At 44.9% G+C, this 21,023-nt stretch overlaps 1 protein-coding gene across 1 annotated transcript in view; it reads left to right on the top strand.

Annotated features, from left to right (window-relative positions):
* Positions 1-21,023, top strand: part of LOC126355414 (uncharacterized) — a 138,510-nt gene that overhangs the window by 10,695 nt on the left and 106,792 nt on the right. Inside the window, exon 2 of the mRNA XM_050005718.1 lies at positions 396-752. Within this exon, the coding sequence (XP_049861675.1) occupies positions 396-752 (357 nt within the window). The remainder of the gene's footprint in view (positions 1-395; positions 753-21,023) is intronic.

Genomic DNA, 21,023 nt, shown 5'->3' with positions numbered 1-21,023 from the left:
TAACTCCGCGAATGGTTGGGGGGACATCCTTAATGATTGAATTTCTTTTTTAAAAAATCTGAAAATACTGTCGAAGAATCAATAAATATTGTGCAAAAAGATTTGTGTCGACTGCTTAATTAGGATCTATTAAAAAAATTGTAAAAATGGCTTATTTTATAGGCTGACAGAGGAAGCTGAACCCTTAAAGGAATGCATTTTAGAGCAAACGATTACTAGACTGTTTTGCTTCGAATGTTCTTTCCTGTCATATCCCTGAATGTTGACCGTTCCTTCTCGGAAACATGTATAAAATAGGCGCGCTGCCGCCAGCGTCGAAGTTACACTGGAACGCCGTCCACTGTCATTCGGGGGCCTTTCTGGGAACTCCCGCCGTATCTTTGTTTCTGTTGCAGAGCTGAAGGCTGATCGGCGGCGACATCCGGCCCCACGTGCGGGTACTTTATCTGTCAGCACGGCGCATCGGTTTCGAGAAGTGCGTATCAGCCGAAGGAGCCGGCCGCGGCGGGCGCGCGAGATAAGGTTTCGCCCAGTGCGCAGGCGCGATAAGCGCGGCGGCCCGGCGCGCCACGCGGCGGCTGCAGTCAAGTCCAGCGGCCTGCCGGGGCAGCACGGCTCAGCTCAGAGGGCGCTCCCACAGCGTCGCGCCGCGCCGCGCAGGATGCGCCTGCTGCCGGCGCCCGTCCTAGCGCTCGCGGCCGCGACCGCCTGCCTCTGCTGCTGCGTCTCTTCGCCGTCCGCCGCTCTGCCAGGTGGGTCTCCTTGAGCCTTCAGTTGCAACGCAGGACGAGGCGATGCTGTGGGAAGACACTGGACTCTTTTCCTCAGCGAACGGGATTCAGATCCTTACCCGATGATTAGAACGGAGCACGAAGTACGTAGTACGCTCGGATTATGGAAGTCACGGGACACCTCCTAATATCGTGTCGGACCTCCTTTTGCCTGGCGTAGTACAGCACCTCTACTTGGCATGGACTCAAGTCGTTGGAAGTCCAATGCAGAAATACTGACCGTGCTCTCTCGATAGTCGTCCGTAATTGCGAAAGTGTTGAGGGTGCAGGATTTTGTGCACGAACTGAGCTGTCGATTATGTCCCATAAAGGTGCGATGGGATTCATCTAAGTGATCTGGGTGGCCAGTTCCTTCGCTCGAATTGTCCAGAACGTTTTTTAAAGCAGTCGTACACAACTCCGGCCCGTGAATGACATCGTTTATTTGGGAACACGAAGTCCATGAATGGCTGCAAATGATCTTGGCTGGTTCAAATGACTCTGAGCACTATGGAACTCATCATCTGAGGTCATCAGTTCCCTAGAACTTAGAACTACTTAAACCTAACTAATCTAAGGACATCAGACACATAGATGCCCGAGGCAGGATTCGAACTGCGACCGTAATGGTCGCGCGGCTCCAGACTGAAGCGCCTAGAACTGCTCGGCCACACCAGCCGGCAAATGATCTTCAAGCAGCATTCATTCCAGTGGATAATTGGTTCAGTTGAACCAGGTAACCCAGTCCAGTCTGTGGTGTTACCGCCAGACACCACACTTTCTAGATGGTAGCCTTTAAATCGGCCGCGGTCCGTTAGCATACGTAGTAACCGCGTGTCGCCACTATCAGTGATTGCAGACCGAGCGCCGCCACACGGCAGGTCTAGTCTTGAGAGACTCCCTCTAGTAACACGGTGTTGGCTCTTCTGCCAACACTACACATTCCATGTCAACACAGCCCACAACATGATGGAGCCACAACTAGCTTGCACAGTACCTTGTTGACACCCTGCGTCCAAGACTCCGTGGGGTCAGCACCATACTCGAACGCTTCCATTTGTTCTTATCAACTGAAATCGGTACTCATCTAGCCAGGCCATGGTTTTCCAGTCGTCAAGGACGCAAACGATATGGTCACAAGCCCAGAAGACGTGCTGGAAGCAGTGCTGTTTTTCTGGGGGAACGCTGGGGGATGCGTACCCCTAAACTTTTTCGTCGACAAAGTAATTTTTTTACGATGCTGAGAACTTGGAAGAGTGCCAAAGATTTATTTCATGGACGTAAATTTTTTATTTCTGTTTTTCGTGTTGGTAATTGCAATGCTAACGATACCAGTGCAGTCATTGACTGTTTCAAGCATTTCGAAGATCCGGCAACCGTTCTCGCCAACTGAATCGCTGGTAGCCAGTTCGACAACTATGTAGTGCCCTCGGCCGCTACTAGTGGGCGACGGTAGTGCTAAACGGATATGAGTACGCTCAAATCGCATGCTTCAATTGAGGTGATGTAAACTGAAGTGTTCGATACCACATTCTCTTTTATGTACACACGTATCGCCTGCTTCATTTGAGCTGTAGTAAAGTCAACTGAAGAGTCCGATATTATTACTATTTTATTTTTATTATTTTTTTTAGTTTGACATGTTGATGTTCGCTGCATTATATCCCATGTCGGAGTACCCTCAAGCTGTTTCTTGGAAAAAAAGCAATGGCTGGAAGCGATCTCGTGCTGTTAGCAAATGCACTTGCGTCGGTCATCTTGCTTCCACAGCCCATTAACGACAAATTTTGCTCTCCCCCCTGCCCTAAAGGACACATTCGTCTTACGACCCAGATTGATTTCTGCTGTTATCTCCTAAAGTGATGCTTGTCTGCTATCACTGACAACTTTCATCAGACGCCACTGCCCACAGTCGTTAAGTAAAGGCCGTCGGCCACTGCGTTGACTGTGGTGAGAGGTAATGACTGAAGTTTAGTATTCTCACCACTCTCTTGACACTGTGGATCTCGGAATAGTGAATTCTCTGACGATTTCCGAAGTGGAGTGTCCTCCCCTGCATCTAGCTCCAACTACTGTTCCGCGTCAAAATCTGTTAATTCCTGTCGTGCAGCCATAACCACGTTGGAGCTGTCGTTTGTACTCAGGCGATTCACGTGAAAAGATGTCCGTCAACGCACCGCCATTTTATACTTTATATACGCGATACTACCACCATCTGTATATGTGCACATAGCTATCCCTTGACTTTTGTCATATCAGTGTATAATTGTGCAGCAAGGGATATTTGTCTCTGGGTAGGTATGATTTGTAGAAGGCCAATAGACATATACGATCAAATTTTAGTTGGATGGCAGACTGCAACTCTATGCACTACACCTGAAGATCTTTTTGTTAAGGTATCGCGCATAAACACAAAAATTTTGATAATTTTGTCGAAAATTCAGAAGTCGATTTTAAAATTCTTGTGTCAGATCGAAAGGTGTGGCTGCGTATTTCATCCCGTTCTTAGGATTGTGTTACAGTTTATCACAACTTTACATAAACGGAATGTTATGGACTCTTTTTCTTCCGTCGTGGGATAAATGTTCACTTCTTGCGCCTCACTGATTCTTGTTTTGCGTTGCGGGTTGGGCAACTCTGGTCTATGCAGTGACCTTGTCCATGGAGAGGACGTTTGTCATTATTCCGAATAGAGTTTCGCAGAAGTTATATTCACTTTAATAAAACACAAGTTTTTTTACTTAGCTGATAGCCCTGAAGTTACCTTTGTTGGCTTCTTAGAGAGGCTTGTATAACATCTGCAATTATATTTCGTAAGAAGAACATCCACCGATGCTATCATTCTGAAACTGTTATGAACCACAAACTACAAATTAAATATATAGCGGCACTTTTACATACTTGTATTTTAACTCTTCAAATATATGAATAACAAAATGACATTTATTCGTTTTCCTGAGTTATCAGTTGCAACTGTAATGTTTGCTTTCTAGCGCATTACAACCACAACTTGCCTCCATCACTCCGCAACACACTGCCAAGTGTGTACAGGCAAAGTGCAAAGATAAAATTAGAAGCAGACAGGTTACATCATTGTCAAAGAGATGAACTGACAAACATTTAGCAAGGCTTGCTAGCTTTAAATTCACATACTGTTAACTAAACCTTAAAAATTGTCGTTATATATAAATAATTACTAACGAAAGAATAAATTTGAGTGTGTATAGTTTTCTACAAACCTTGCATTCATATAAAGGTTTCGTATTTGATTACATCACAACCTACACCGATGAATACTGTTTCTAGATCCAATTTTCTGAAGGTCAGGGCTTAGGGATTGGTGGTTTAAAAACGTCGGGCGGGACAATGACCTAAAAGGAGGGACACAAAATAAAAGTGCATATTTCCAGTCAGTGTATAAGCATTTCCTTGCAATGGATAGTGAACAACGTGTGTTCATCAGACGTTCCAACATTATGCTAACAAAAGAATTTCCGTTACACTTCAGCGAAACTCTGTAAGGTATTTAAATATTAATAATCATCTTTTAACAGGCATAATGAACAGTTAGGCTAAGCGCGCAATGGGAGTTTTCCTTGTTGCCTAACATCGCTCTTTACGGTGACTTTGAACACACGCGCAATAGAATAACAGCTGCTGTTTCCGTTTTCTTTGTTTCGAAATAGATAATGTTCTACAAATTACTTACCAGTCGTACTTTCACTGACTTAATGACAGAGAACGTTGTGGTGCGTTGTGCACACAGATAAAAGTCACGTACGTCCAGTGCTTTGTTTCTCACTACATGAGAGTGAAATAGAGAACTAAGAGAAGACCAGGCCAGCCATAGGCGAGAGCACTGGAAAATTTGAAACACTATTCAGAAAACCGCGGCGTAACGGTAATAATACAACAGTGGGAGCCAAGGGGCTGAGTCTTTTCGAAACGTTCATATCGAGCAAGCGCTCTAGCGTCCGTTCAGTTCAATGGAAAGCTTACGCGGAGCGAGTTGTGACACCCCTAAAAATCGACTTATCCCTCGGAAATCAGGGCAATTGAAAACACTCCCGAAGAATAATTTTCGGGCAACAGTATCGCCTTGATATTTTTCACAAATTTCTGACCAGTCATTCTCAAGCGTAACAGGGACATGTTGGATGTGAAACTTTATTACTAATTATCGTACAGCATTGTTGACTGAGAGGCTCGGAGGGGTAGGTTCAGCCGCACAATTGGGAAACAATTTTTTTCTTCGTTCAGAATGGCACACGTTCGTTGTGAAATGTGAGAGTTGTGTATCTGATGAGTTGGTGACAGTAATGGATGTGTGTAGTGTAGTGCCATGTTTCTGTTGTGTGATGATGAGAGGAGGGAGAGGATGAAACCTAACGTTGTCCCATGGCCTGCTTCTCTCGAATAGCATCAACGGTGCCGACAGATCTAACGACACCGTCCGACGGATTTATCACCATTAACAACCCTCACTTCATAACTTAGACATGACACAAAGTCTAAATGGTTCAAATGGCTCTGAGCACTATTGGACTCAACTGCTGTGGTCATCAGTCCCCTAGAACTTAGAACTACTTAAAACTAACTAACCTAAGGACATCACACACATCCATGCCCGAGGCAGGATTCGAACCTGCGATCGTAGCAGACACAAAGTCTGTTAATCAGGAAATTTATGTCACATCTCTCTCCCCCCACCCCCAACCCCGTCAGGATTACTTTCGAGTCGAGCGCCACTGCTCAGATGCAAGTTAGGTACCTCAGCTGCGGGGGCGGATTGTGGGACACGGTGACACGTTTCAGACTGGACTTTTGCTGGCTGGTAGTGACGAGTAGAAAAGTTTGTCGAATTATTTCACCAAGACGATATTGTTGCCCGGCTGCACTGACGTTACCAAAACAACGCAGGTGATCGGTTGCATAGACGTCCGCAAAAGTGCACAACGAGGGGAACCTTGACTCCACGTGGAATCTAAGATTTATATCTTACAGAATTCCCACACATTTCTAGATGTGAGTGTACTAAACCGCTGATCTAGAATTGCTGACTGGGACGGGAAATATTGTGGCTTTGGCAATCATTGTGTAACGTGGATTTATTTGGTTGTCAGGCTGTTCACGGACAATTTTGCCTTCTGGTCGCGGGCTTGGTTTCGACACTGTCGTGTAGTGAATTTACATAACACCCCCAAAATAGAGTCCATTTCATCCAGCGTATCGCAGTCAGTGTTGAGCCGACAAAAATGGTTTTTAACTCTAATTGTCCTGTCCCCTATAGATTATTTGCCCTATAGATTATTTGCCCTTCCAAAGTTCCTCAAAGAAGGCGTTCCTCTTAGGCATGCTGATATTAAATATTTGTACTCCGACACCTCGCTCTCCGTTGATTTCACTACTATATTGGCGTGTACGTCACATTAAGAACTCCACGGATACCCACGTCGTTTAGACGGACTGCATTTGAATGATTGATATTTCAGTGTTGATGTTGTCTCTCTAATCATTCACCTTCCTCTGATTCGCACTGTTTATTGAGCTTAGTTTCGTGTTGAATTAACTAACCTAATTCTAGATAGGTTGCCCCCACATACTTCTTATTCAGTGATAAGTTCTGCGAACAGACGCAATCTGATTATAGAAGACTCTTCACTTAAAGCTTCCGGTCTGACAGGCCGTTGTCGATGTATAAAATTCTCCCCTGACGTTTCGACTCCGTCAGGGGAGAGTTTTATACATCGACTACGGCCTATCAGCCCTTAAGTTTTAAGTGAAGACAATATCGGCCGTGAAAAACTACATTATAGAGGACTACCTGAGTATTTTATTCCAGTCCTCTATTAGTTCAGCTCCTCATGTCCCTCTTCCTGTCTACCTCCGCCTCACCCCTCTCTGTCTCTGTTATCTTCTTCCCCCCCCCCCCCAAATCAATGCGTGCATCTCCTCCCCCCCCCCCCTCCAATTCGGTCCATCTCCTACTCTCACCTCTATCTGTCCAGCTCTTCCTCTCTGTTCTGTTCTCCTCCCCGCTCTCAGTCATTCTCCTCCTTTCCCTCTCTGTCCATCTCCCCACCCCAACAGGAGGTTGGTGGTTCATACCCTACAATATATCCTTCCAGATACTAAGTAATATGGGGAGCATATTTGGTCGAAATCGATTCGGGAGTTTCGTAGGAAGTTTTTACTCTCAGGTGCACCGACGTCCGCACATTCCACATGAATTTCATGTATATTTAACATATTTCTCACATGTACACACATTTCACATATTTCACCTGTATTTCTAGCGAATCTCGTCCTGCAGTTTCGGTTTCACGCAGCTAAGTGTTTATGACGTCACGAATACTGAGCTATGTGTCGTGCAATGATATTATTTTGCCGATACATTCAGTTGTATATATGGATACTTTCTGCAAAATGTTTCGAGTAGACTAAGTAGGGAATGTAATAAATTAAAACGTCACGCCCGATGCGGCAATTTTACTGCGCGGAACACCGAAAATGTAACAAGCGATAAACATTTTCCTTTCATCATTTTGTGGACTGTCAGCCAAAAATAGTTTAACAAAGGTTTGAAATGAAGTGTTAAGTCCCTGACTGCTCTCATTCTCAACTACTGGGTTAATACATTCACGGTACTGGCGCGTCGTGAGCTACGTTTCTTTTTTCTCAGTAGTTCTTTACAGACAGTAAGTAATATGTGTACCCTGTGCAGCAGAAATCGATGCAGTGGTTTAGAAGGCGAGTTGGAACATACATATATACACAGGAAGACAGGGATACTTTTACGCTCGGGGCACGTCTGCGGAGAACACTATTTTTTCGGGAAACGTTGTACCTAGAATTGAAGATCAGTACAGCCATCTGCTGGCTCTCACAAACTTCACGGCACTAGTTGAGTGAACCGTGAAGAGCGTATTGCTGTTTTCGTGCAAGCTCACAAAGAGAAGCTCCTAGGGTACACCTGTTTTAGAACTGAAAATAGATTAACACATGTTCGTTTTCAGGCGATTATTCTACTTTACAAGGTACATTTGTAGAATTTTAAACCTTAAAAGTTACTACAGTGCTCTGGAAACTAATTTAAACATGGCGACGGGTCACATATACGGAGTTCTGCTGTGACACGTTTACGCACTGTCTTGCGTTGGCGTCCTAACTGATACACCCCCCCCCCCCCCCACTCCTCTCGAGGAAAGCGTAAGGCAACAGCCGTTGGTAACGAAGTCAGAAATGAACGCACAGCAGAATGAAAGATAGAAATACAAAAGAAAGTTATTTGTAGGTAGTGAATCTCAAAGAGAAAGAACGATGCTTTGAGAACAAGAACTGATAAGGACAAGATATACACTATGTGATCAAAAGTATACAGACACCCCAAATAACATATGTTTTTCATATTAGGTGCATTATGCTGCCACTTACTGACAGGTACTCCATATCAGAGACCTCAGTAGTCATCAGACATCGTGAGAGGGCAGAGTGGGGCGCTACGCGGAACTCACGGACTTCGAACGTGGTCAGGTGATTGGGTGTCACTTTTATCACACGTCTGTACCCGAGATTTCCACACTCCTAAACATGCCTAGGTCCACTGTTTCCGATGTGATAGTGAAGTGGAAAGTTGAAGGGACACGCGTACAGGCCGACCTCGTCTGTTGACTGACAGAGACCACCGACAGTTGAAGAGGTTTGAATTGTGTAATAGGCAGACATCTATCCAGACCATCTCACAGGAATTCCAAACTGCATCAGGATCCGTTGCAAGTAATGTGACACTTAGGCGGGAGGTGAGAAAACTTGGATTTCATGGTCGAGCGGCTGCTCATAAGCCACACATAACGCCGTCAAATGCCAAACGACGCCTCGCTTGGTGTAAGGAGAATGAACATTGGACGATTGAACAGTGGAAAAACTGTTGTGTTGAGTGACGAATAACGGTACACAATGTGACGATCTGATGACAGGGTGTGGGTATGGCGAGTGCCCCGTGAACGTCATCTGGAGGCGGTAGTGTTAAGGCCTACATTGATGTTTTAAGCACCTCCTTGCTTCCCAGTGTTGAAGAGCAATTCGGCGACGTCGATAGCATCTTTCAACATGATCGAGCACCTTTTAATAATGCACGGCCTGTGGCGGAGTGATTACACGGTAATAACATCTCTGTAATGGACTGAATTGCACAGAGTCCTGACCTGAATCCTATAGAATACCTTCCGGATGTTTTGGAACGCCGACTTAGGCTGACAGATACCTCTCCTCTGTGCAGCATTCCGTGAAGAATGGGTTGCCATTCCCCAAGAAACGTTTCAGCACCTGATTGAACGTATGCCTGCGAGAGTGGAAGCTGTCATCGAGGCTAAGGGTGGGCCAACACTATATTGAATTCAAGCATTACCGATGGAGAGCGCCACGAACTTTTAAGTAATCTTCACTCAGGCGTCCGGATACTTTTGATCACGTAGTGTATCAGTGTTTCATATCAGTGTCCTGCCAAAAGACAGATTTTTCTACCAACCTCTTCAGGTCCGCACAATTTCCGATTTACCCTATGTCGTCTATCATCTTGTATCTTTTCCTTCCTTTCAGTCGCCTCTCACATACTAGTCTTTCCAAAGCATCTATTAGGAAGCACTCACGTCTCAACGAATGTTCTACCCAATTCTTGTTCCTTTCTCTTACAACCAGCAGCTGTCTTGTGAAGAGGATGGAAATTGTCTTCTTATTTACTTCTTGAAGCTATACAACCAGTCTAAAAGAAACAGAAAATTGGCCCTGTGCCTTCGGTGTAAAAGGTGGCCTAACAACGGTTGAGCCACAGGAAACACATTTATTGTGGCCTTAAATTACAGCACGGACAGTGAAGATGAATAATTCTTCCATAACATTCAGATTTCTATACAGGTCATACACACATCAAAAAAAGTTTTGCGTCACCCCGGTTCCCAGAACTCCTGAAGACAGACGTTGCCTGTGGATATTGTATCACAGACAAAGTCCCTTTGACTGTTCAGAGATGTCACTAAACCCGCCCAAAGATGTAAATAACCATGCATGAGCAGTGCCTATTAGACGGAGGGCGTCCGACAGCCGATCAGTTCCAGTCATTCCACCAGGATGGAGATACACGGCGCGTGTTGGCTGTAGTTCAACCATGCCTAGATGGTCAATACCGCTGTTCGATCGCGTCGGCATTGTTACTTTGTGCCAGGAAGGGCTCTCAACAAGGGAAGTGTACAGGCGTCTCTGAGTGAACCAAAGCGATGTTATTCGGACATGGAAGAGGTACAGACAGACAGGAACTGTAGATGACATGCCTTTCACAGGCTGCCCAATGGCTACTGCTGTAGTGGATGACCGCTACCTAGGGATTATAGCCCGAACGAACCCTGAGAGCAACACCGCCATATTGAATATGCTTTTCGTGCAGCCACAGGACATCGTGTTATGACTCCAGCTATACGCAAGAGGCTGTGTGATGTGAAACTTCACTCCCGACATCCATGGCGAGATCCATCTTTACAATCACATCATGCAGTGCCGTACAGATGGGCCCAACAACATGCCGCGAGGACCGCTCAGGATTGGCATCACGTTCTTTTCACCGATGTGTGTCGTGTATGCGTTCAACCAGACAATCGTCGGAGACGTGTTTGGAGGCAACCCGGTCAGTCTGAACGCCTTAGACACAGTGTCCAGCGAGTGCAGTAAGTGGAGGTTCCCTGCTGTTTTGGAGTGGCACTGTATGGGGCCGGCGTACGCCTCTGGTTGTCATGGAAGGTGCCTTAACGGCTATACGATACGTGAATGTCATCCTCCGACCGATAGTGCAACCGTATCGGCAGCATATTGCCGAGGCATTCGTCTTCGTGGACGACAATTCGTGCCCCCATCGTGCACATCTTGTGAATGATTTCCTTCAGGATAACGACATCGCTCAACCATAGTGGCCAACATGTTCTGCAGACATGAAGCCTACCGAACATGCGTTTATGGACGACGTGATCCACCAACCGCTCTGAGGGATCTACGCCGAATCGCGGTTGAGGAGTGGGACAAGCTGGACCAACAGTGCCTTGATGAACTTGTGGATAGTATGCCACGACGAATACAGGCATGCATCAATGCAAGAGGACGTGCTACTGGGTATTACAGGTACTGGTGTGTACAGCAATCTGGACCAGCGCCTCTGAAGGTCTCGCTTTATGGTGGAACAACATGCAGTGTGTGGTTTTCATTAGCAATAAAAAGGGCGGAAATGATGTTTATGTTGATCTCTATTCCAAGTTTCTGTACAGGTTCCGGAACTCTCGGAACCGAGGTGATGCAAATCATTTTCTGATATGATATGCATAAACGAGACCCCACAAGCGCGTAAACTTGCCCCATACACAGGCTACATTTAGACCCTCGACTTGTGCCTATATAAATTTATTTTGCACTTAAATGTAATGTTGAGTTAAAAGTACATATACCAAGTTATACTTCAGTAATCATACTACAGGACTAAATTTTAAACACGATGATTCTAACGAAAATAATTTAAAAATACCGAAATGGAACCAGTGTCGGTGTGCCTCGGTTTCCCCTGTATTTTTATAATACGGAGCTCGTGAAACGTGCCCTAGAGATAGCGACGTTGAAAGTTCATGCGTTTTAAAAAAAAATTGTGGAGATTTGTAAACTGCTTCGATACAGCTCGTCACGGATTCCTCTCTTTTGCCAACCTCTTCTCCTCATCGCCATCTAACAAATACTCAATTTTTTTCTTTTTCATTCTTCTATATACACTCCTGGAAATTGAAATAAGAACACCGTGAATTCATTGTCCCAGGAAGAGGAAACTTTATTGACACATTCCTGGGGTCAGATACATCACATGATCACACTGACAGAACCACAGGCACATAGACACAGGCAACAGAGCATGCACTATGTCGCCACTAGTACAGTGTATATCCACCTTTCGCAGCAATGCAGGCTGCTATTCTCCCATGGAGACGATCGTAGAGATGCTGGATGTAGTCCTGTGGAACGGCTTGCCATGCCATTTCCACCTGGCGCCTCAGTTGGACCAGCGTTCGTGCTGGACGTGCAGACCGCGTGAGACGACGCTTCATCCAGTCCCAAACATTCTCAATGGAGGAGAGATCCGGAGATCTTGCTAGCCAGGGTAGTTGACTTACACCTTGTAGAGCACGTTGGGTGGCACGTGATACATGCGGACGTGCATTGTCCTGTTGGAACAGCAAGTTCCCTTGCCGGTCTAGGAATGGTAGAACGATGGGTTCGATGACGGTTTGGATGTACCGTGCACTATTCAGTGTCCCCTCGACGATCACCAGAGGTGTACGGCCAGTGTAGGAGATCGCTCCCCACACCATGATGCCGGGTGTTGGCCCTGTGTGCCTCGGTCGTATGCAGTCCTGATTGTGGCGCTCACCTGCACGGCGCCAAACACGCATACGACCATCATTGGCACCAAGGCAGAAGTGACTCTCATCGCTGAAGACGACACGTCTCCATTCGTCCCTCCATTCACGCCTGTCGCGACACCACTGGAGGCGGGCTGCACGATGTTGGGGCGTGAGCGGAAGACGGCCTAACGGTGTGCGGGACCGTAGCCCAGCTTCATGGAGACGGTTGCGAATGGTCCTCGCCGATACCCCAGGAGCAACAGTGTCCGTAATTTGCTGGGAAGTGGCGGTGCGGTCCCCTACGGCACTGCGTAGGATCCTACGGTCTTGGCGTGCATCCGTGCGTCGCTGCGGTCCGGTCCCAGGTCGACGGGCACGTGCACCTTCCGCCGACCACTGGCGACAACATCGATGTACTGTGGAGACCTAACGGCCCTCGTGTTGAGCAATTCGGCGGTACGTCCACCCGGCCTCCCGCATGCCCACTATACGCCCTCGCTCAAAGTCCGTCAACTGCACATACGGTTCACGTCCACGCTGTCGCGGCATGCTACCAGTGTTAAAGACTGCGATGGAGCTCCGTATGCCACGGCAAACTGGCTGACACTGACGGCGGCGGTGCACAAATGCTGCGCAGCTAGCGCCATTCGACGGCCAACACCGCGGTTCCTGGTGTGTCCGCTGTGCCGTGCGTGTGATCATTGCTTGTACAGCCCTCTCGCAGTGTCCGGAGCAAGTATGGTGGGTCTGACACACAGGTGTCAATGTGTTCTTTCTTCCATTTCCAGGAGTGTATTATTCTTGTCAGCAACTTGTATGCATGAGCCGTTCATCGACGAAAGATGGAGGTACAAAAAGCTTGGGAAAATATAGAAAGACAGAAATATAAGCCACTTAGGATGAAATAAATAGAAAGTAAGGGAAGCCGTGGCGGAAAGGTTGCAGGAAAAATGTGAGGAAATCGAAAAAGATACGGTCGTCGGAAGGGGGTAATGTAGCATATAGCAAACTCAAAACAACTGTCGATGAAATTAAAAGCAAAGGTATCAGCATTAAGAATGCTTTAGGAATCCCGCTGTTAAGTGCAGACGAGAGACGGGAAACAGTACATTGAGGGGAGAGGTCTTGTCTGTCTTGTTGATTGTGCGGCAGTTCTCGCACTTAACCTGCTGTTGCTATATTCAGGGTTGTGTGGGTGATACTGTTCTGAAATTTTGTTATGTCTCTAATCTAGGCTCACAGATTACACACATAACTTGCTAGTCGCTTGATTGCCGCGTCCTCCAAAGATTTTACAAATTCCGAGGGAATGTTATCTATCTCTTTTGCCTTATTTGATCGTAAGTCTGCCAAAGCTCTTTCAAATTCTGACTCTAATACTGATCCCTTCTCTCTTCGGTTGCGACTCCAATTTGTTCTTCTATCATCAGACAATACCCTCCCCTCTCAAAAGCCTTCAGTGTACTCTTTCCATCTATTCGTTCTCTTTGCGTGTAACATCGGGATGCCCATCGCGCTACCAATGTTGATATTTTTGCTTTTATTTCATCTAAAACTGTTTTAATTTTTCTGTACGCTGAATCAGTCCTTTTTCGATTTCTTCACATTTTTCCTGCAGCCTTTTTTCGGCGTGACTTCCCTAACTTCCTATTTATTTCATCCTAAGTGACTTATATTTCTACCCTCTATATTCCTAAATATTTTTGTACTTGCTCTTTTCGTCGATCATTTACAGTACTATTTTATTTACCCAAGGTTTCTTCGTAGTTAGCTCCCTTGTACCTATGTTTGTCTGTTCGACATCTGGGATTGGCCTGTTTAGAAATGTCCATTCCTCTTCAAAAACTGTGGTATTCATTATGGCAGCATCAGCATCTTCAGAGAACTTCGAAGGTATCTCTTCATTCCTCAGAACCTTTCATTTTGATCCTTCCGGAAGAGTGTCTTAAACTTGAGCCTGCCCTTTATCATTAAAAATTGTGATCCGAGTCTATAATTGCTCATGGATATGCCTTACAATCCAATATCTGAATGCGGAGTCTCTGACCATGATGTTAGTTCAGCTGGAATTTTCCCGTATCTGTGAGCCTTTTCCAAATATAGCTCTCTCTGTTGTAGTTTGTCAGCAATGAATTGCCGCGCGGGATTAGCCGATCAGTCTTGGCCGCTGCAGTCATGGACTGTGCGGCTGGTCCCGGCGGAGGTTCGAGTCCTCCCTCGAGCATGTGTGTCTTAGGATAATTTAGGTTAAGTAATGTGTACGCTTATGGGCTGATGACAATTGCAGTTAAGTCCCACAAGATTCCACACACATTTGAAAAACATTTGCATTACAATGAATTAGCTGTTAATAGGTGAATTCGTTGCAAAACACAATTGGTGTTTCTACTCTCTCATTCCTACGAACGATCCTGTATCCTCCCCTACCTGTGCCTTCCATTCCTTCCTCCTCCACCGCGTTCCAGACCCCCCCCCCCCCAAGATTATTACACTGTCATCTTCCTTTACACACTGAATTATCCGTAATATCCTCATATATTTCCTCTCTCTCTCTCTCTCTCTCTCTCTCTCTCTCTCTCTCTCTCTCTCTCCCCATCTTCTGCTTCTGACATCTGCATGTACATCTGAACGACTTTGTCGACTTTGATTTGCTGTCAGTTGTCGGTTCTAATGAGAGCAACCGTATCGCTGTACTGTCCTAAGTAACACTCTTCCTACCTCCCTATTGATGACGAATCGAACTACCATTACATCTGCCGTTGATCTTACCTTTTAGTCATCTGATGAGAAATATTTGTGTTTTTCCACTTCACTTCAGTGATCCTCACAATATCTAGATCGAGCGTTTGCACTTCCCTTTTCATATTTCCTAGCTCCCCTACCACACTCAAATTCCTCATATTCCACGCACCGACTCGCAGAACTTTATCCTTTCGTTGGCTCTTCAGTCTTTTTCTCATGATCACCTGCTGTTGACAGACCCCTCCCGAAGATCTGAATAGGAAACAAATCCTGAATCAAGAATGAGATTTTCACTCTGCAGCGAAGTGTGCGCTGATATGAAACTTCCTCGCAGATTAAAACTGTTCCCGACCGAGTCTCGAACTCGGGACGTTTGCCTTTCGCGGGAAGGAGTTCTACTATCTGAGCTACCCAAGCACGACTCACGCCCCAAACTCACAGCTGTACTTCTGCCAGAACCTCGTCTCCTACCTTCCAAACTTTACAGAAGCTCTCCTGCGAACCTTGCAGAATTGGAGCATTGGAACGGTTCAACGAATCGGATTTTTTTCTTAACAGTTATTTCTTAGCGCAGCCCACCCTGCAACACTCGCATAAACTTTTCAAGCTGGTTCTCATCACCCTGTCGATTTGTGGCTTAATGCAAGAACAACTAAGGTCAGTTTTCACTAAAGTGAGATACATTGTGCAGTCGGCTGAGAAATTTACGAAGTTTTATATATAAGAATAACCAAAGTCTAGCTTTAAAGTCAACGAGCGAACATGGCTTCCGGAAAATCAATGTTGTATCATAAAAAAAGTCGTTCACACAACAATAACCAATGGGTACATTGGTGAAGAACCTTCATCCTTTTCAGTGCCAGAACAGCCAGCGTCAACTTTGGTTATTGTAACTGCAGATATGATACGAAAAATAAATTACACTTGAAACAAAAAATAACTTAACCAATAAACATCTCCTAATCAGAACGGAGCTTCCTTTTATTCAGTGCGATAGCTTTCCATAAACTGTCGCCGTAAACGCTCTGTTTAAATGTGTTCTCTGTACCCAACAAGCACAAATCCGCTCAGTGTGATATGTGGAATGAAGCTATTGCTGGCCGCGGAGAGTATGAAGTAGCTTCATGTATTCGCAAACACATGCTATCATTATCTGAAGAAGTCGTTGAGGTCAATACGTTTAGCGACCCCTGCAGTGGCCAGAACAGGAATATTAATTTCTCTTTCATGCTTATGAATATATTTCATGAAGAAAAACTGTAGTAATAAGGTGGAGGCTATTAATCATAGTCTTTCTCTCGCGTCGAATGTCACACACAGTGACGATTGCATATGGAAAATACCTTCAAGTACTACAACATGCAGCATTACTTAACATTGTTTCTCTATGTATCAACTTACAGCATAAGAGGGAAGTGCAGAACATGCACAAATTTTAATTATACAAGTATCTGATTTTGTTGTATAGCCTAAAACAGTATATGTAAGCATATTTCGTGATTAAGAAATGTCTTAAAATTTTTAGAATTTTTACGCATCTCAAATAATAGCATTTGTACCATATTTATTAGCATCAAATATCAAACTGCAGAATAAAAGTATCAGCAGTATCAATGGCTTTGAAACTTGTCTCTAAATTTCAGTTCTCGAGTCAAATGGTTCAAATGGCTCTGAGCACTATGGGACTTAACTACTGAGGTCATCAGTCCCCAAGAACTTAGAACTACTTAAAACTAAATAACCTAAGGACATCACATACATCCATGCCCGAGGCAATAACCTAAGGACATCACATACATCCATGCCCGAGGCAGGATTCGAACGTGCGACCGTAGCGGCCGGGAGGTTCGAGACTGAAGCGCCTAGAACCGCTCGGCCACTTTGGGGGGCCAGTTCTCGAGGCCCACATGCATATACACGGTGACCCTAAATTCCGTTAACATTTAAAAATGCACTAATTTACGGAATAATGTAGGTAGAACGAGTGCAAAAACTGCCCAGTAGGTGGCGTTGGACAGTAACACGTCAGTGACGTCGCACGGGAATCGTGTATAAAATGAGCTGCAGTGAGAAAGGGAGTCAAATCTACCCTAGCTTCTATGCAGGATAGCGCTCCATCTCGTATTGCTACACTTGTGAAATATCTCTTGCACACATCTTTTCGTGAGGATCGCATGCTAAGCCGCCACGTCCGACTTGCTTGGCCTTCCGGGTTTCCGGACAGAAAACGGTGTGATTATTGGCTGTGGCGCTTCTTGAAGTCGCAAGTCTACCACGATCGTACGGGAATGCTAAAACTCAAGACCCGACGGCCATATTTCTCACTATACCTACCTCGATATGCTGTACAGTGCTGCTGTTCACAACTTCTCCCTCGACTTTGTTTTAAAGAACACCGTCTTTACTATAGATCAGTTGTTATGCTATTATTGCCTCTGTATTCACATGAAGCGCCATCTTTTGATGCTATCGTGCACTTTGTTTCAATAAAATCCCATGTCATTTCAAATTTATGTGTCAATTTTTACCTCTCTGTCTACATTATTCCGTGGGTGCATAGATCCTGGGAAATCAGTACCCAGAACATCCACCTCTGGCCGTAATAACGTCCTTGTTACGCCTGGGCATTAAATCAAACAGAGCTTGGATGGCGTGTAAAGGTACAGCTGCTCATGCGGCTTCAACACGATACCTCAGTTCATCAAGAGTAGTGACTGGCGTATTGTGATGAGCCAGTTGCTCGGCCACCATTGACCAGACGTTTTTAATTGGTGAGAGATCTGGAGAATGTGCTGGCCAGGGCAGCAGTCGAACATTTTCTGTATCCAGAAACGCCCGTACAGGACCTGCAACATGCGGTCGTGCATTATCCTGCTGAAATGTAGGGTTTAGCAGGAATCGAATGAGAGTAGAGCCGCGGGTCGTAACACATCTGAAATGTAACGTTCACTGTTCAAAGTGCTGTCAATGCGAACAAGAGGTGACCGAGACGTCTAACCAATGGCACCCCATAGCATCACGCCGGGTGATACGCCAGTAAGTTGATGACGAATACAGGCTTCCAATGTGCGTTCACCGCGATATCGCCAATCACGGATGCGACCATCGTGATGCTGTAAACAGAACATGGATTCATCCAAAAAATGACCCAGGTTCGTTGTTGAGTACACCATCGCAGGCGCTCCTGCCTGTGATGCAGCGTCAAGGGTATTCGTAGCCATGGTCTCCGAGCCGATAGTCCATGCTGCTGCAAACGACGTCGAACTGTTCGTGCAGATGGTTGCTGTCTTGCAAACGTCCCCATCTGTTGACTCAGGGATCGAGACGTGGCTGCGTGATCCGTTACAGCCATGCGGATAGGATGCCTGTCATGTCGACTGCTAGTGATACGAGGCCGTTGGGATCCACCACGGCGTTCCGTATTATCCTCCTGAACCCACCGATTCCATATTCTTCTAACAGTCATTGGATCTCGACCAACGCTAGCAGCAATGTCGCGATACGATAAACCGCAATCGCGAAAGGCTATAATCCGACTTTTATCAAAGTCGTAAACGTGATGGTACGCATTTCTCCTCCTTACAGGAGGCATCACTACAACGTGGTCAACTGCTGTTTGTGTATGAGAAATCGGTTGGAAACTTTCCTCATGTCAGCACGCTGTAGGTGTCGCCACCGGCGCCAACCTTATGTGAATGTTCTGAAAAGCTAATTTTTGCATATCACAACATCTTCTCCCTGTCGGTTAAATCTCGCGTCTGTAGCACTTCATCTTCGTGGTGTAGCAATATATGTGCGGGAATCGAGAATTGAAATTTAGAGAATGTCTAAATATCATTAATATTGTAACGATAACAGTTGATAATATAGCACAGTGATGTAGAGAAAGTTTAAACAAACAGTTTGAAGTAGGACACTTTGGTCTATCAAGTCGGGAAACTGCCCCAATCTGGCCCACAAAAACCATCTAAGCTACAGCAAATGCGCCTCGCGCAAGATTTTCAGTATTCTCACCCCGTCTTTACACAGACTATTAGATCTAGAGAAAAAATGAATACTAACTTTTCTCTTAGGAAATTTGATGTACTCTAATTTTGTTTTGGAATAAGTTTTTGCTACAGGAAACGTACAAAAGTGATCTTCCCTTGCTCCCCCACCCCCAAACTAATACCCCACCGGTCAGGATTTGTAGTATGTTGTTACGTTCTAAAATTTGCGTCTCCGCGAATTACCTCCCGTATTCGACCTTTTTTGGTCTTCACTGACTGGGCTAACATACCACCGGTGTGCTGTGCAAATAAAAATTGTAAAATGTAAATTTATCCTCACAGCATTGTAATTTTAACTGCATAAAATTAACAACTAAGGCGTTTTATTTGTCTGGGCCTCCTTACTACGAAACTACAGTGCTTGTAAAGATTAAATACAGTTCGAATTGTAATTGTAATTAGTTTTTGCATAACGTTTACAAAAGTCTTCTTTCTCTCATTAACCTCACTCTTGTAGCTCTACTGTATAGCCGAATGACGATGGCATCCTCTTGGGTAAAATATTTCGGAGATAAAAAAGGATCTCTGGGCGGGGCCTCCTCAGGAGAATGTCGTAACCAGGAGAAACAAAACTGACATTCTACGGGTCAGAGCGTGGAGCATTAGATCCCTTAATAGTTCAGGTAGGTTATAATATTTAAAAAGTGATGTTAGCTTTAATAGGAATTAGCGAATTCAGTGGCATGGGGAACAGGACCTCACATCAAGTGAGTACAGAGTTATAAACATAAAATTTATAGGGTTAATGCAAGTGTAGGTCTAATAATGAATAAGAAAATAGGAATGCACAGCATAGTGAATGCATTATCGTAGCCAAGATAGACACGAAGCCAACATGCAACACTGTAGTACAAGTTTATATGCCAATTAGCTCCACAAACGATAAAGAGATTGAACAAATGCGTGGCGATGTAAAGAAAATGGAGATGAAAATTTAATTCTAATGGGCTGAAATCCGATAATAGGAAAAAGAAGAGAAGGGAAAATAGGGTGTGATTGTGGATTGGAGAAAGGGATGATAGAGGAACATGCGTGGTAGAACTTTGCAGAGAGGGAAATTTAATCAAGGCCAACACTTGGTTAAGAATCATGAAGGAAGGTTGTATGCGTGGAAGAGACCTGGAGACACCGGAAGATTATAGACTGATTTTATAGGGTGTCCCAGAAATCTTTCTGATTACAAACATTCATAAAGTAGAAAATATGACATAGGCACATATCTTCCATCTTGAAGTGCCAGTAACGTACTCAAGGTTTTGCGCGCGCGCGTACACACACACACACACACACACACACACACACACACACAATAAACTTCGTTGTCCGAAGGATATCACGGCAGTAGTCTGAACATTGTCCTTGACATAAACCCAAAGGAAGAATTCCAGTGGTGTTATGTCCGATGATCGCGAAGTAGTACTAACCCAACGACTTCTCTTACAAGACAGGTTAAAGAAAGACAGACCTACGTTTGTGGCATTTGTAGATTTAGAGAAATGCTTTTGACAATGTTGACTGGAATACACTCTTTGAAATTCTGAAGGTAGCTGCGGTAAAATGCAGGAAACGGAAGGCATTTTACAACTTGTACAGAAACCACGCGGCAGTTATAAGAGTAGTAGGGTAATAGAGCATGAGAAGGGAGTGAGTCGGATACTAGTCTATCCCCGATGTTATTCAGTCAGTCCATTAAGCAAGCAGTAAAGAAAATCGAAGAAAAATTTGGAGAAGGAATTAAAGATCAGAGAGAAGGAATAAAAACTTTGAGGTTTGCGGATGTTAGTCATTGTTAATTCTGTCCAAGACAGCAAAGGGCTTTAAAGAACAGTTGAATGAAATAAACAGTGTCTTGAAACAAGAATATAAGATGGACATGAACGAAAGCAAAACAAGGGAATGGAACGTAGTCGAATTAATCATACTGTTGTTGATGTCTTCAATCCTGAGACTGGTTTGATGCAGCTCTCCATGCTACTCTATCCTGTGCAAGCTTCTTCATCTCCCAGTACCTACTGCAACCTACAACCTTCTGAATC

The sequence above is a fragment of the Schistocerca gregaria genome, chromosome 3 (assembly GCF_023897955.1).
Source record: "Schistocerca gregaria isolate iqSchGreg1 chromosome 3, iqSchGreg1.2, whole genome shotgun sequence".
NCBI lineage: Eukaryota > Metazoa > Arthropoda > Insecta > Orthoptera > Acrididae > Schistocerca > Schistocerca gregaria.
The sequence above is the reverse complement of the archived record's forward strand: the minus strand, read 5'-3'. Positions and strand labels throughout refer to the sequence as shown.